Here is a 14,008-nt window from a genome sequence, read left to right on the forward strand (position 1 = left end):
GTTTCAGTTTTCAAGTTAATAAAAATAAATTTTTGTGAAAAGTGAAACTCATTAATTATTATTCAGAAATTATAACACATAATTAAGGATCAGGAAATATACAATTTCAATGTTTGTTGCATTTCTTTGACGAGAGAATTTCAATTTCGATAAATTGAGGTTTCGAGATTGTAGAAGGGTTAATGTCCATTCCAGATCCATGAAATTTACTTTTTATTATAATCGCTATTTAAATATTTTAAGAAATTACTATGATACCCCTTAATTAGTATGCAGTAATTAAATCAAGAAACTTTGATGGTGCCAAAGCCGTCCAGAATTCAGATGACAAGTCGCCTCAACGCAAGTCCTGAGTATAAAGACATGAAAGCACATACACACATTCCTCAACATTAAATCACAATATATAAACGAAAATCATTCACAAAAAAAACAAATAAAACAAAATAAGAAATAATATTCATAAATATAAACACATTAATAACAAAAAATAAGTTAAAATGTAAAATGAAATTAGAAATAAGATGTGAGAAAAGCAAAAAGAAAATACAAATAAGAAATAAATAAAGTACATAGTAGTACATGCGCAGAAGGTAATAATTAATTTTCAAAAATAATAAATCTAAGAAAAGTAAATAACTTTATATTAGATAACACAATTTAATTTAGAGAAAAAAATAAAAAATAGTTATAAATCATAAATAATAATAGTTATAAATAATAAATAATAATAGTTATAAATAATAATTTAATAAAAAACAATTAAATAAGTAAATACAAGAAAATAATACACATCAACAAGTCAGAAATGTATTAGTGAGGTTGATCCATTTTGTTGAGTTTAGTTGTCATGGCGAGATGAACAATTTTTTTCACGATTCTACGAAAGGGCGGAATGAGCATAAAATTTTGACTTTCTGAATTTTTCTATGCCTCTGAGCACAAGATTCTCTTATTTTCTCATATCAGCTATTCCGAAAGAATGTTTCAATTGAATCTTCTAGGTGTCCATCGGGGCATTTAGCTGGTTGATTTCTGATGCCGTACTTGATGTTTTCTGAATTGTTAATTATATCTTTTTAATTAGAATTAGTGTATTCTTAAAAATGAGGATAAGAGTAAGTTTTATTTGGATAGCATGTAGTATTTTTATGTTTGCTTTCTTTAAAAATTAACAAACAAATTTTATGAAATTTCCTAATTGTATACAATGTATCTCTGAAAAACAAATATAAAAAGTATATGCATTTCGAAAGGTGCAAAATAGTGTTAAAAGATTGCAGAATATAAAAAAAAAAACCTAATTAATTTTATTTGCATTTATTAATAAATAACTTATAAATCAGTGCTAAATTATTGAAGAATATAAAAAAATATAGTTAATTAATTCTATTTTCATTTATTAATTAATAACGTATAAAAAACTTTCGATATGTGTACAGAAAGAATTAAGAAATAAGGAAATAATATTGTAGTAGTGTATGTTTATAACCTCGAATAAAGAGAGAATTATATTTATAGCAAGATAAATAAATCCATCTAAAATATTTTTATTCACTGTTGTCAATTTAAATAAATCAGTTTTTGCATAATTTAGATTCGAACATCAATATTTTTTCTTTTTAAATAGTCTTTTTGGAATTATATTTTAAAGTTCTGTTTAAGAAAGTAAGTTTGATCAACATTTACAATATTTATTATTTATCTTTATTTCAAAATAGTAATTTAGGAAAGCAATTACAAAAGTAAAATCGAAAGACATTTTGGGTACATTTAAATCTGTAATAGATAATACATAATGTATGCATTAGGTATCACATGCATAATACATACATTATGTATGTATTCATCAAGCAGATATAAATCTAAAGACCGGAAACAGAAAAAAGAATTAGTTAAAATAATTCATATTTACAAGGATTATATCTAAAAGAATATACAGCTATGTAAGATTTACTTTTAACTAAATGAATATAAAAAAATGAAATTCGCAAATTGTTATCAAACGCTTGACAAATGAATCAAAAGCTAAAAATGTGCTAAAGATTTTATTTGATGAATTCAAATTCTACATCGTACTAAGGAATAAATAAATTGAATGTTGAAATGGCAACGAAAGTTGCATTACGGTGTAATCAGGAAAACGATGTATAGAATGCAAGTTCATATTTTTTTTGTTAGCAAATATTTTGTTAGAAGCAGAAATTTGATTAAAAGAAATTAAATGTTTTTGAATGCTTTCTAAAACTAATCACTTTCGCTATAAATATAAGGTTCTATGTATTTTAGGAACTTACGTATCCCCCTTTTCGCTAAAACACAACTTTACTGTCGAAATTGATTTTATATGAGATTTCTCTGACACAATTTACCAGAAAAATGATGGAATGGTCCATAAATGAGTCTTCTAGAAAGAATTTTGAAAGGAAAAGAATGTATAAAGCAATATGTTTTGTAACTTAGTGGGAGCAGAAAAAAAAATGTTTTTTATACTTATAACTAATTTTCCCCAAAAAACATTGATAAGCAAACATAAAACTTTTAAATATATCTTCAATCATTTAAAAAATTATTTAATTTTATCTAATTAATTTCAAAGTTACACATTGCAATTTTACGTAAAATATCAATATTACATCGCATGTAAAATTTGATGACAAAATCAAGATTTACATTAACTGTTTTTGTTGTTTCTAATAGGACTTGTTACAGACAAGACCGCTGACTAGGTCAGAGATTTTTCAGCCGAGAGAGCGTCTCTTGCTTTTCAGTAGCGCCATCAAGGATCAAGCATACATCTTAGCTACTGACGTGCCATAACACTTCTTACAGGGTGGACTTTATTCATGCATTTCATTTACTCATTCACAAATTTTAATTTAGACCTGAATCAGAGAGCGATCACCCCTGACACCAGTACCACCAGTGACATTACTCTCGGTATGCAGGACTTTGTGACCACGATATATTTGTGCGTGCATCAGCAGCCACACATTCAGAGAGTCTTCGTCCGGCAACGTTCGAACTTACAACCCTAGGGATGCGAATCCAACGTCCTACCAGACAAGCTATCCCGGCCTCATTTCCGTTAACAATCATTAATAACGTAAAAAAATAATGATTATTTTTTTACTATTTTTTTTCTCTGCTGGTGCTGAATGAAATGACGCCATTTTACTTTATCGAATACGAAATTCAGTTTTCTGTGTCTCTTTTTTAGATTCTAGAAGTTTGTAGATTTCTATCAAGTTTCGAATGAAATCTATTCAGATGACACCCGTGTGACTTCTCGTGTACAGATAAATTCGATAACTACAAAAGGTAAAGGATTAGTTAGATAATACTTAGAGACCAGACTTAGTATCTAAAATGTACCGGGTGTTTCAAAAATGACCGGTATATTTGAAAAATTAATAAAAACTAAACGGGCAGCGATAGAAATACACCATTTGTTGCAATATGCTTGAGACAACAGTAAATTTTCAGGCAGACAAACTTGCTAAATTAGTTACAATTTTCAATAGCAGATGGCGCTGCAGTCTGGAAAAAATCTAAACTACGATATTTTCCAAATATCTACCATGCGCAGCAATTACATGTCCTCTAAGGCATTTTGTATCGCCACAAATTCACGAAGAATGTCCAGATAGCTTGGTGCAGTAAATATTGCGGATCTGAAAAATGGGCCAAAGAGTCCTTTGGAAGAAATGGTGGTCCAAGCCATTACTTTTTTCGGATGCAGGGACGATGGGACTGCAACAGGGGTTTTTTCGGTTCACCATATGTGTCAGTTCTGTTTATTGACGAAGCCGTCCAGGTAAAAATAACCTTCGTCAGTAAACCAAATGCTGCCCGCATGAATATTGCCGTCATCAATCCTTTGCACCATATCGTTAGTAAATGTCTCTCGTGCATTAACGGAAGCAGCTCTGAGGGGTTGCCGAGTTTATATTTTGTATGGATAAAGGTTCAAACTCTGGCGCATGAGACGATACGTAGACGTAGGCTTTATTTGGACAGCAGCTGCAACAAAGCGAATGGAAACCCGAGGCCACTGTTGGATCCCCTGTTGCACAAGCTGAGCAACCTTTCCAGTACGTTCATCCTTCACGTTCCCAGTCCGTTGAAATTTTTTAAACATATTCTTTATTGTATCGCTTTTCGGTCCTTTGATTACATTAAACTTTTGTTAAAAACTTCGTCTTGTTGCAACGACACTGTGTTCTAGGTGGTGGAATTCCAACACCAGAAAATCCTCTGTTCTGAGGAATAAACCATTTTTTCACAGCAAACTTGCAATCGGTGAACATCACATACTTTCAGCAGAAAGACGACTTACAGAATGGCGAACTCACAGACTGCATTTTCTTCTATATTTGTCAAATCTCCTGCAGCGCCATCTGTTGTTGTAAATTGTAACTAATTTCGCAAGTTTGTCTGCCTGAAAATTTACTGTTATCCCAAGCATATTGCAACAAACGGTATATTTCTATCGCTGTCCGTTAAGTTTTTATTAATTTTTCAAATATACCGGTCATTTTCGAAACACAGGGTATTTTCTTATCAAATTTGGAACCAAATCCGTCAATATGTGAAATCAAAATCATTTATCTGTCTGTACTTGTGCATGCATGCAAACGCTATAATTCATAAATGCAGTGATTTAAATCTATAAAATTAGATATGAAATTTTGTGACTGTAATTATGTGTCAAATTTTGGTTTCAATCACCCATAAAAGAAAGATGTTCAAAATACATATTAGAATAGTAGCTGCAATAAAAATATTTGACTCACGCCAAATATCTATATTTCGTAGTCACGTTCTCCTATGTCATTCAAGACATTTGCGACCTTAACTAAGTTTCAAAATTTTATGTGAGAGAAGGGACAAAATCTTTATTGGGTGGTGCGAGATCCGATAGGTCACGCCTATTGGTCTCTATTGGAATTACGGAAGTCTAGCAACTGAATAGAACTCTAATATTGAATTTTTAGAGATATAAAGATTTCCTATAAAAAATATAACAGTTAAGCGTCAGTGTATGGAATGATTTAATGCTAGGTAACGAAGAGGAATTTCTATAATCCGTTCCCATAAGAGGAGTATTCTTAAATATGGGTACTTTTTAAAATAGGGGCACACTAATTATCCCACAAACGTAAGAATATAAAAAGACTGTATCTGCTTCTTGTCGTTCAAATATTGAAAAAATTATAATAATTGCTTTTTATGTGTAGGAATGATAGCTTTCTATGAAATATTTATACCCAATATATTTACAAGACATGCCCATAAAAGCAAAACAATAAAGCTTCTATGGATAGTGTTTTACTTATAACTTATTTTTACTTCATGGATAACAAGAATATCCGTAGATCAATAATTAATATCAGAATAATAGATATCTGTATAAATTATGAAATTAAAATTATGTGCATTCTAAATCTACTTATTAATCTTTTATTTATATATATTGTGGGTTTATTATTTTTATTTGTTACTGCATTTTACAAAAATGTCGATGAATTATGATTTTTCATATCATAAAACTGGAAATGTAGAAAGGGAGGTAAAAAAGGAAAATTCAGGACAAAAAGAAAAATTCCAATTTATCATACATAAAATTCGTAGAGCAGTTTTGATGAAGATATTATTTCTTCTAAGAGAAAGTAAAAATCCTCCATGACAGATTATGCAACTGAAAACTTTTCCTTACCAATCGATTGTTAAGAATTGATTCAGACATTTTAATAAAGAACGTATATCAAAACAACTCGTCCAGAAAAAATTGGAAAAATTACTGCAAATTGAAGACGATTCAGACATTCTAAAAAATGAAAGGAATAAAAAAAAGAATAAAAAGTTTCAAAAAATTAATGGAATTCTCAAGTTACTTTTCCGAAATCTAAATCTAACTTTAAAAGTAATAGGAGATGCAGTGTTTGAATTTTCTACCCAAAATCAGAATGAAATAACTTATCTCTTCTCTGTGAAATCCAAGCGTGTAACAGGTTTAGAAACAATAATTTGTTACTTCATTTTTATATAATCAGCACAGAAACTTCAGGTATTAGATTAATTGTAAAATAATTCCTTTTTTAAGGCAAACATTCATTAACAAAAATAAATAACAAATTCCGCACTAAATAGCCTTTTAAAATTTCTGCAGTTTTAAATATTTACAGACATTTTTCTCATTTGTGCTACTCATTTTTCTGTTGCCAACATCGCTTGCTATTAAGCTACAAATTTTTCTGAATGATTTTTATTTCTTCTGAAGTATGTTTTTGCAGCAAGATAAACTTCAATAAGGATCGCAATCTTTTTACCATTATATATATTTCATTTTGGTTATTATTTACAAAAGATACTAAATCAAATAAAAAGATTTTTTTTATAAATACACTATAAAGTATTCTACTTTTAACAATACTCGAAATTAACTGTTTATGTAGAATTAATATTCTTCAATTTTTAATAGTAATCCAGTATTTTACATTATTAAGGGCATGTAGTGACAAAATAGTTTGAATAATAAATCATATTTTGACATGAAAATTCTATTTTTTCACAGATTTTTTCTTTCGATTCATAGTGAATAACTTTGCTTTAATCAAAGCTTTTAAATCGTATTCCATTTTTTTAAAAGGTTATTAAATAAATCATTAATATATGTTGTGTACTACCTTTAATAAATTAATGGACATTTTTAAATGAATTTTCGAGAAAAAAAATTAGTATCAAATTGAATGTTTTGATGCATTTTTTTTATAAATAACGTTAAAACTCTGAAATTAGCAGTGATGCATTCAAATAGTTATAAAATATAATTTTCCTAATATTTTTTTTTTTTTTTACTCTGGTCACTCATATTATTTATGCTTTGAAACAAAAAAAAAAAGGTCCAGCAGATTCTTTTTGATTCGATATTGTTAATATTAATTGAATAACTCTTAAATAAATTAATCATTAATAACAACTCTTAAATAAATTAATCATTAATAATAACTCTTAAATAATTGAATAACTCTTAAATAATTAACATTAAATATTAATTGAATAACTCATCAGATAAATGGTGCTATCTTTCGTAGAGCATTTTTTCATAAATATCGTATGCTAAATTAGAAATTTTTAATGTTTAGAGTTTTTAAAATTTTTATATTTTGTAAATGGCATTCTAAAATTTAGGAAATTGTCAAAAAATTCTTTTGAAAGAAGGCAAATATGATAAAATATTATGGGAAAGCATGCTTTACCAACAATTGTTTTCTGAGAATTACTATAATTGAAGTGACTTTAGTTGTGCATCATTTATATTAAATCTCAAGTGTCATATACTTTATTCAATTTTGAAATAATTTGTAAAGAAAATATTGAAAATATGATTATTATTCCAAAATGTTTCTAGAAAATGTATTTATAAGGATTGATAAATGTACTATTAAATTCCAAACATTTTTCAACCTCCCCCAAACATAATCAAATTAATCATCCAAAATCATTTTTCAGTTTCTTCTGAATTTCCAGTTGTGCTTAGATATTCATGAACATATATTTATTAATAAAATAAAATAAATGCAAGTTCCCTGATATTTATCGTGGGAGATATTTATTGTGTTTAGCTTTTCAAATTAATTTAATAATTGTTTTCAACGTATAACATTTTTTTAAAATATCTTTTATATTTTAAATAAAATGGAAGCATTAGATAATTTAATTCTATTTCGGTTGACTGTTTAGGATTATTTAAGTACGCTATAGTATATAGTCTATGAAGAGAATATGGGAATTATATTATGAGCGTGATTTTACTACATGGGAATTCAAGACTTATTCTTCTTCTCTTTTAGATTCTAATAAGTTTTGTAGAATTTTACAAATCTCGTAATGACACAAGAAAAATGCGTATTAATAGTATGAATTTAGATGGAATGTTTATATGGAATATATTTTTTATTGAAATATTAAGCATTTCCTAGAAGATTAAAATAAATTTTTTAAATTCTTGTTCAATTGTCTTTAGTGCTCTTCTAAAAATCAAAAAGATTCCGAAACAATAACAAAAATGCTTCTTCTAAAATTATATCGTTTTCTACCTAGTAGAAATCGTATCTCTATATATGAAATGTCATCGGTTAATAATATAGGAAGGTAATTAGCAATAAAACTAAGGATTCTTTTGTCCCTTTTGGATGGAGATTTCTTTATTTTTATCATTAATTTGAAGGTTATTTTAGTGTTTGAACTGAAAGTAATGGAATCAAGTACGCAATTCTACAGATTTTTCAGATTTAAAGAAAGTTTATTATTCATGTTTTTCTATTACTTTCCTATGTGTGTGTGTGTGTGTGTGAAATGCGTGAATAACAATCAATCCTTCAAAAATTGTTAAGATTTAATTGGAGGAGTTTGTCCACGGTTATTATTGAATTGATCTAAAATCGTCTCAAATTGCTATACTTAAATCTTACGTTTTTCAACTCTTTAAATGTGGGAAAGAAGGTTTAAAATGCTAAAACATCGAGATTACTATATTAAATATAATTAAATATTCGGAGTATTGTATAAAAATTCAGTGCTTATAATTTTTCTGTAATACATTTAATGACTAAAATAACACAAAATATAATTATTTAAGTTTTTAAGTTTTTTTTAAAACTGGAATTATATCCGTATCTCTTACAGTATAGAAACTGGTTATTGGCTCAAAATTTGAATTGATGTTCATCATCAAACTCTTTTTTAATTTTACATGATAATGTAAGTTTGACTCACTGTTTCCTATTGTTTTTATTTATTTTTAGATTATTTACGGTGTAATCAAAACCAATTTTTTTTTATAAAAATTGAAACTGCACAATTTTCTCCTTTCATTTTATTTCCTAATTTTAAATTCCCATATAATGATACTCACTTATTTTAAATACAATGCGCAACCTAATGTGAAGTTTCTTTCTCACATTAAAATAGCATGAGTTTCTTGTTCAGCATAATTTTAAACTCAAAGCTTGAATGTTTCTGAGAGGTACTGAATATGAATATTAAAAACCACCGAAGTATTGAAGCCTCGACACATTCGTTTTATTTTAATTTTATAAAAATAATTATTTTTTATTTATATTTTATAAATTATTTCAAGGAAATATTTATCGAAAAAAACATTTTCCAAATAAAAGATTCGGGCATAAATCATTCTAAAAAATGGCAATTTCTTGTCCAACAATACTACTTATTCATTAATATCTTAACTAGAGGAATTTCATTAATTTTTCAACACCAACATTTCATACCTCCTTTAAAGAGACTTTTCTGATTTCTAATAGTTTAATGATAGGGTTGGAAACTAAAATTATAACGCAAAGTTCAAGAAAATTACCAGAGCAACCTACATTTAAAAGTAAGAATTTCATAACTGAATGCAGGGAGAAGATTGGCTCAATTTTTTTCTAAGAAAATGATATAAAAGTAAAATGTATTATAAATAACATTTTAAATTAAATTTACTAAATTTTAAACATTTATCTTTGCTTTATTATGTTGATGAATGATCTTTCACTTTTTTTTCTGTCTTTCATACATATTTCTCCAGTTTGGAACAATCGAATTTTCTAAATAAATAATAACATATGCATTTAATAACAATATTTCATTCCTGTGTTTTGTTTTGCATAGTGCGAATCATTTTTTTCAGATAACATCTGTCAGCTAAAATAATTTTGAAAACATTTGGTAATTTTCCTTACAAATTAAAAAAAAATTCTTATATATTAAAAAAAACATTGGAAGCATTTTTTTTTAATCTGAGGAATTAAGTACATTTTGATTTAAACTCAAGAAAGTATTAGTTACAAAGAATGCGTAAAAGATAAATTTGAACTGTACTTCATTATTGACCTATCTGAAAATCTTACATAATCTATATTTTATCAATAATTTTACAGAATATCATTTATTTCATAGTTCACAGATCAAATGTATTATGAGTTTAAGCAGCAAATATTAATATCCGACAAATTATGCATTTTTCTCTCTTAAATGTTATTGATTTTAATAACTAAAACTTTTATAAACTAGTTAAAACATAAAACTTCAATTATCTTTATCACGATTCATGTTTTCCATTCCCATTGTAGATTTAAATATTATGGAACAAACAATTGGACAATCTGCGGTTTCACAAAGATATTTAAATGATTATGCATAGAAATTATATGTAATAGAATGATCATATAAATTTAAATTATATTTTATGATTCTTTTAATATCATGCTTTTAATGATTTTTGGAGAATGCATAAACAGCACTTAACATATCTATAAAAGTAAGATAGATATAATTTGCATTTTCTCCAGAAATTTCATTAAAAGTTTTTTTCCCTCTCTTCCTAGCTCAAAACATTTTTCAATCTATATCCTATTTCTTTTCAATCAACATAAAATCCTTGAAATTATTATAAAATTAAAATGGATTTTTTTTGCGACCAAATGATATAATTTTTTCCCTCTTAATTGATCAAAAGAAGTAAGCGTATAGAATATATTTCGATTGATAAATAATAAGAAAAAAGCTTGCAACTGCATATTTAATATACATATTTCAACCAGAGTTGAATTTAAATTAAAAATAATCAAAGTTTAAGAAAGCAAAATTCAGTTGATTCATCACAAAGATCTGCTTTATTTTCAGACAAGTCTTTTTATCCAAATTTTTATAAGTATTGACCGATCAAAACTTCGAATGTTTTCCTGAAACATTCATTTCAAATATAAGTAACAAAAGCTGCAATCAAAATGCAAAAAATTAAAGCTACATACCTATCTTCAGGGTAGCCGGCAGTGTGTCCACGTGGCCGATAACACACCACAAATATGCGGTGATCATCAACACCAAATCCACTTCGAAAGTCATGTCGGGCAACTAATCAAAGCAACTACATTCCCTTCATCGTGATGATGCTCATCGTGAAAATAAATTAAAAGCTGCAATCACTGGTTCGTGAAACAAAGCATGACAGACTCCTCCGCATCGGCGAGTGGGAAGAGCATCCCTCTTCTCTCGGATGCTCCGAGTGTTCTGCTTCGAGTATCCGGATGAGGATGGGGATTTTGAGAGGGAGAAACGGGAGAGAATTAGGGATTTCTCTATCCTATAAACGGTTCATCCTTTTGCTTCTCCGATCACATTTTGTTTCTGTTTAAGCACCAAAATGCATTTTTTCTTTGGAAAGATCTTTTTTTATTGACAAAATTTTGACCTAAGTATTATTTTAATATATTTTATCACCAACATTCATGTCTTTATTACTACTTTTATCTGTCAGTTCATTATAAATTGTTCTTATTTAAGAAACTACTTTCAATAAAACATATCATTCAAAATTTTTATGCATGTAGAAAGGTGCTTTAGTTTACACTCTTAATAAAATATTTTTTTATTATATAAGGTATATATTTTAAATGTAAATTAATTTACTTAAGGGATGTTTTTTTTTTTTTTTTTTTTTTTTTACATTTTTGCATTAGTATCAGGATCTGAAATCAAATGAAGCAAGAAAGATATCCTTGACTAAAATTGCCATGAGAAAAACCAAAATTTATTAACAAGCAATAGCTATTACAAATTATTCCTGAAAATATGCGAAGGATCTGGCAACAGTGGCTCAATTCTTGGGTTCCAGTGCGCTAGGCTCGAAACTTGATTCCGCCAAATATTGATTAGGTAAATAAGGTAAATGAAATCTAAAATTTAGTATATGCAATCAAATGCTTTCCTACCTTTTAGTTCTGGAAACTTGAAGAGAAAATATCGCTATTAATTAATTGACTTTAGTCTTTAAGTCCACCGCCATCATCTGAAAAGAGTGTCAGTGCCATTACAGTCTTTCTTTTACTCAATAGCGTTAAGGTATGTAAGGAATGTAGATTTGATGTAGAGAATTTATTTTTTAATTGCTTTATTTATTGATAACACTGCTTTCAGGGCATCGACAGTTAAACTGTTTGTGTGTCAACAAGCTATGAAAGAATATTCAAGATTGATTTCTTTCAGATTTATGTCCCTTATTTAAATGTTAAACATATTAATATATGTTATTTTAATTAATTGACTTTAGTCTTTAAGTCCACCGCCATCATCTGAAAAGAGTGTCAGTGCCATTACAGTCTTTCTTTTACTCAATAGCGTTAAGGTATGTAAGGAATGTAGATTTGATGTAGAGAATTTATTTTTTAATTGCTTTATTTATTGATAACACTGCTTTCAGGGCATCGACAGTTAAACTGTTTGTGTGTCAACAAGCTATGAAAGAATATTCAAGATTGATTTCTTTCAGATTTATGTCCCTTATTTAAATGTTAAACATATTAATATATGTTATTTTTTTATATTATTTTTGTGCCTCATTCATATGATTTCAGACGATTATTTCCCCAGAAATATTCGCTCATTTTTTTAAAAATTATATTAAGAAGAACCTGCATAATTCCAAAATATACATTTCCTTTTTTAAGGGAAATTTGAAGAAAGCCTATAGTCGTGAAATAAAAATATAAAACAATCAAGTAAGTTAAAATTTGACTGCTTATATTTTAACTAAATGAATGAAGAGATAAAATTTCAGATCAACATTTTATCCTGCTCTTTTCAATAACAAGGAAATATAACATTGTGGTTTTTATTCAAAAAATATCCATTGTCTTTTGATTACTATAAATAGCATTTTAATTTCAATGTCGGCAAATTCATCATATTCCATGATTATATTAATTGCTTAATTTACTTCCATTTAACTCGTGCCTCAAAGTACCCGCTCAAATCATTCGCAGAATCTTATCTTTCATTCTTGAATTTTATGAAACATGAAAAAACCAGCAAAAATTGCAGTCTGAATAGAGTGTTGTTATTTATTTTTATTTCTAATAAGCTGGTAAAAAGATTATATCTTACAAAGGCTACAGTTAACTAAATTTTTACGGAACTCTGCAACCATCTTGATAAATTCTTTAACTTTATAAAATGATCAGTATCTAAAATCTTATGAAATCTAGCATTTAGGCTCAAATCCTTATATTGCTTATCATATGTTAATCTCTTGTCATAGATCAATAAAGATACCTCAAATCACTTGGTTAAAATATAATAGAGATTGTGACATATTTTATTTGTATGACATAAATGGTCATGTGGACATTGTTTGTAAAGCCATATGTAATGTAGGCATTCTTGTACCCGTTATCTACAGGACCATTGCACAGCAAAAGGAAATCAAAGCATAATTGTTACACTAAATTAAGATTAATTATATAATCCATTTCGAAATTATAAAGCTGGATAACAGACATAAGTTACAAAATGCAACTACCTGCTGTCCTACTTTACTCTAATATGAGCATACTTAAATTCATTTATATAGCAATATGAAATTTCATGGTTTCAAAGCTCAAAATAATTATATTTCCATGTCAACATATCCACAATTTTTATATTTCCTGATTTTATGTATTTCAAATTATTGAAAATCTTTTCAGCAGATCCCTCCGATTATTTTAAGAAAATTTTCAAAAAATAAATTGTATCCGTGATCCTTGAACAGATAATCCTCCCACGGATGAGTGGGAGACATATTTAGAGATTGTGAGACTATCAAATTGTTTAACAAATCCATTTCCTGTATATAAGGTTTCTTCCAAATGGCTTCAAAATTTTAATAACTTTACTTTAGAATATAACTATTGTATTATCATTTTGTATATTTTTATATAACAACTAAATATAATTGTATTATAATAATATTCAGATAATAATATTCAGATTCCATTGTAATTTGATTTAATATTTTTAGGGAAAATTTTATCAATTACTGTCGATTTTTGTATTCCTAATATTATGTTTTAATATGACTACTTAATCTATTTAATTCAAAAAATCTTTTTAACTAAAATTTTTTTATTATTAAATAAATTAATAATTCTTTTAGTAAATTTCGAAAATCAATATTTTACGC

General features: G+C 27.3%; 1 protein-coding gene across 2 annotated transcripts in view; it reads right to left on the minus strand.

Moving 5' to 3' along the window:
- The window catches only part of LOC129961916 (glutamate receptor ionotropic, kainate 2-like), a 187,882-nt gene extending 176,824 nt beyond the window's left edge, over positions 1-11,058 (minus strand). For both annotated transcript variants that reach the window (XM_056075553.1, XM_056075552.1), the window contains exon 1: positions 10,821-11,058. In XM_056075553.1, coding sequence (XP_055931528.1) covers positions 10,821-10,914 — 94 coding nt within the window. In that variant the 5' untranslated portion in view covers positions 10,915-11,058. The remainder of the gene's footprint in view (positions 1-10,820) is intronic.
- Positions 11,059-14,008: the final 2,950 nt, after the last annotated feature.

This window comes from Argiope bruennichi, chromosome 2 (genome assembly GCF_947563725.1).
Source record: "Argiope bruennichi chromosome 2, qqArgBrue1.1, whole genome shotgun sequence".
Classification (NCBI taxonomy): Eukaryota; Metazoa; Arthropoda; class Arachnida; order Araneae; family Araneidae; genus Argiope; species Argiope bruennichi.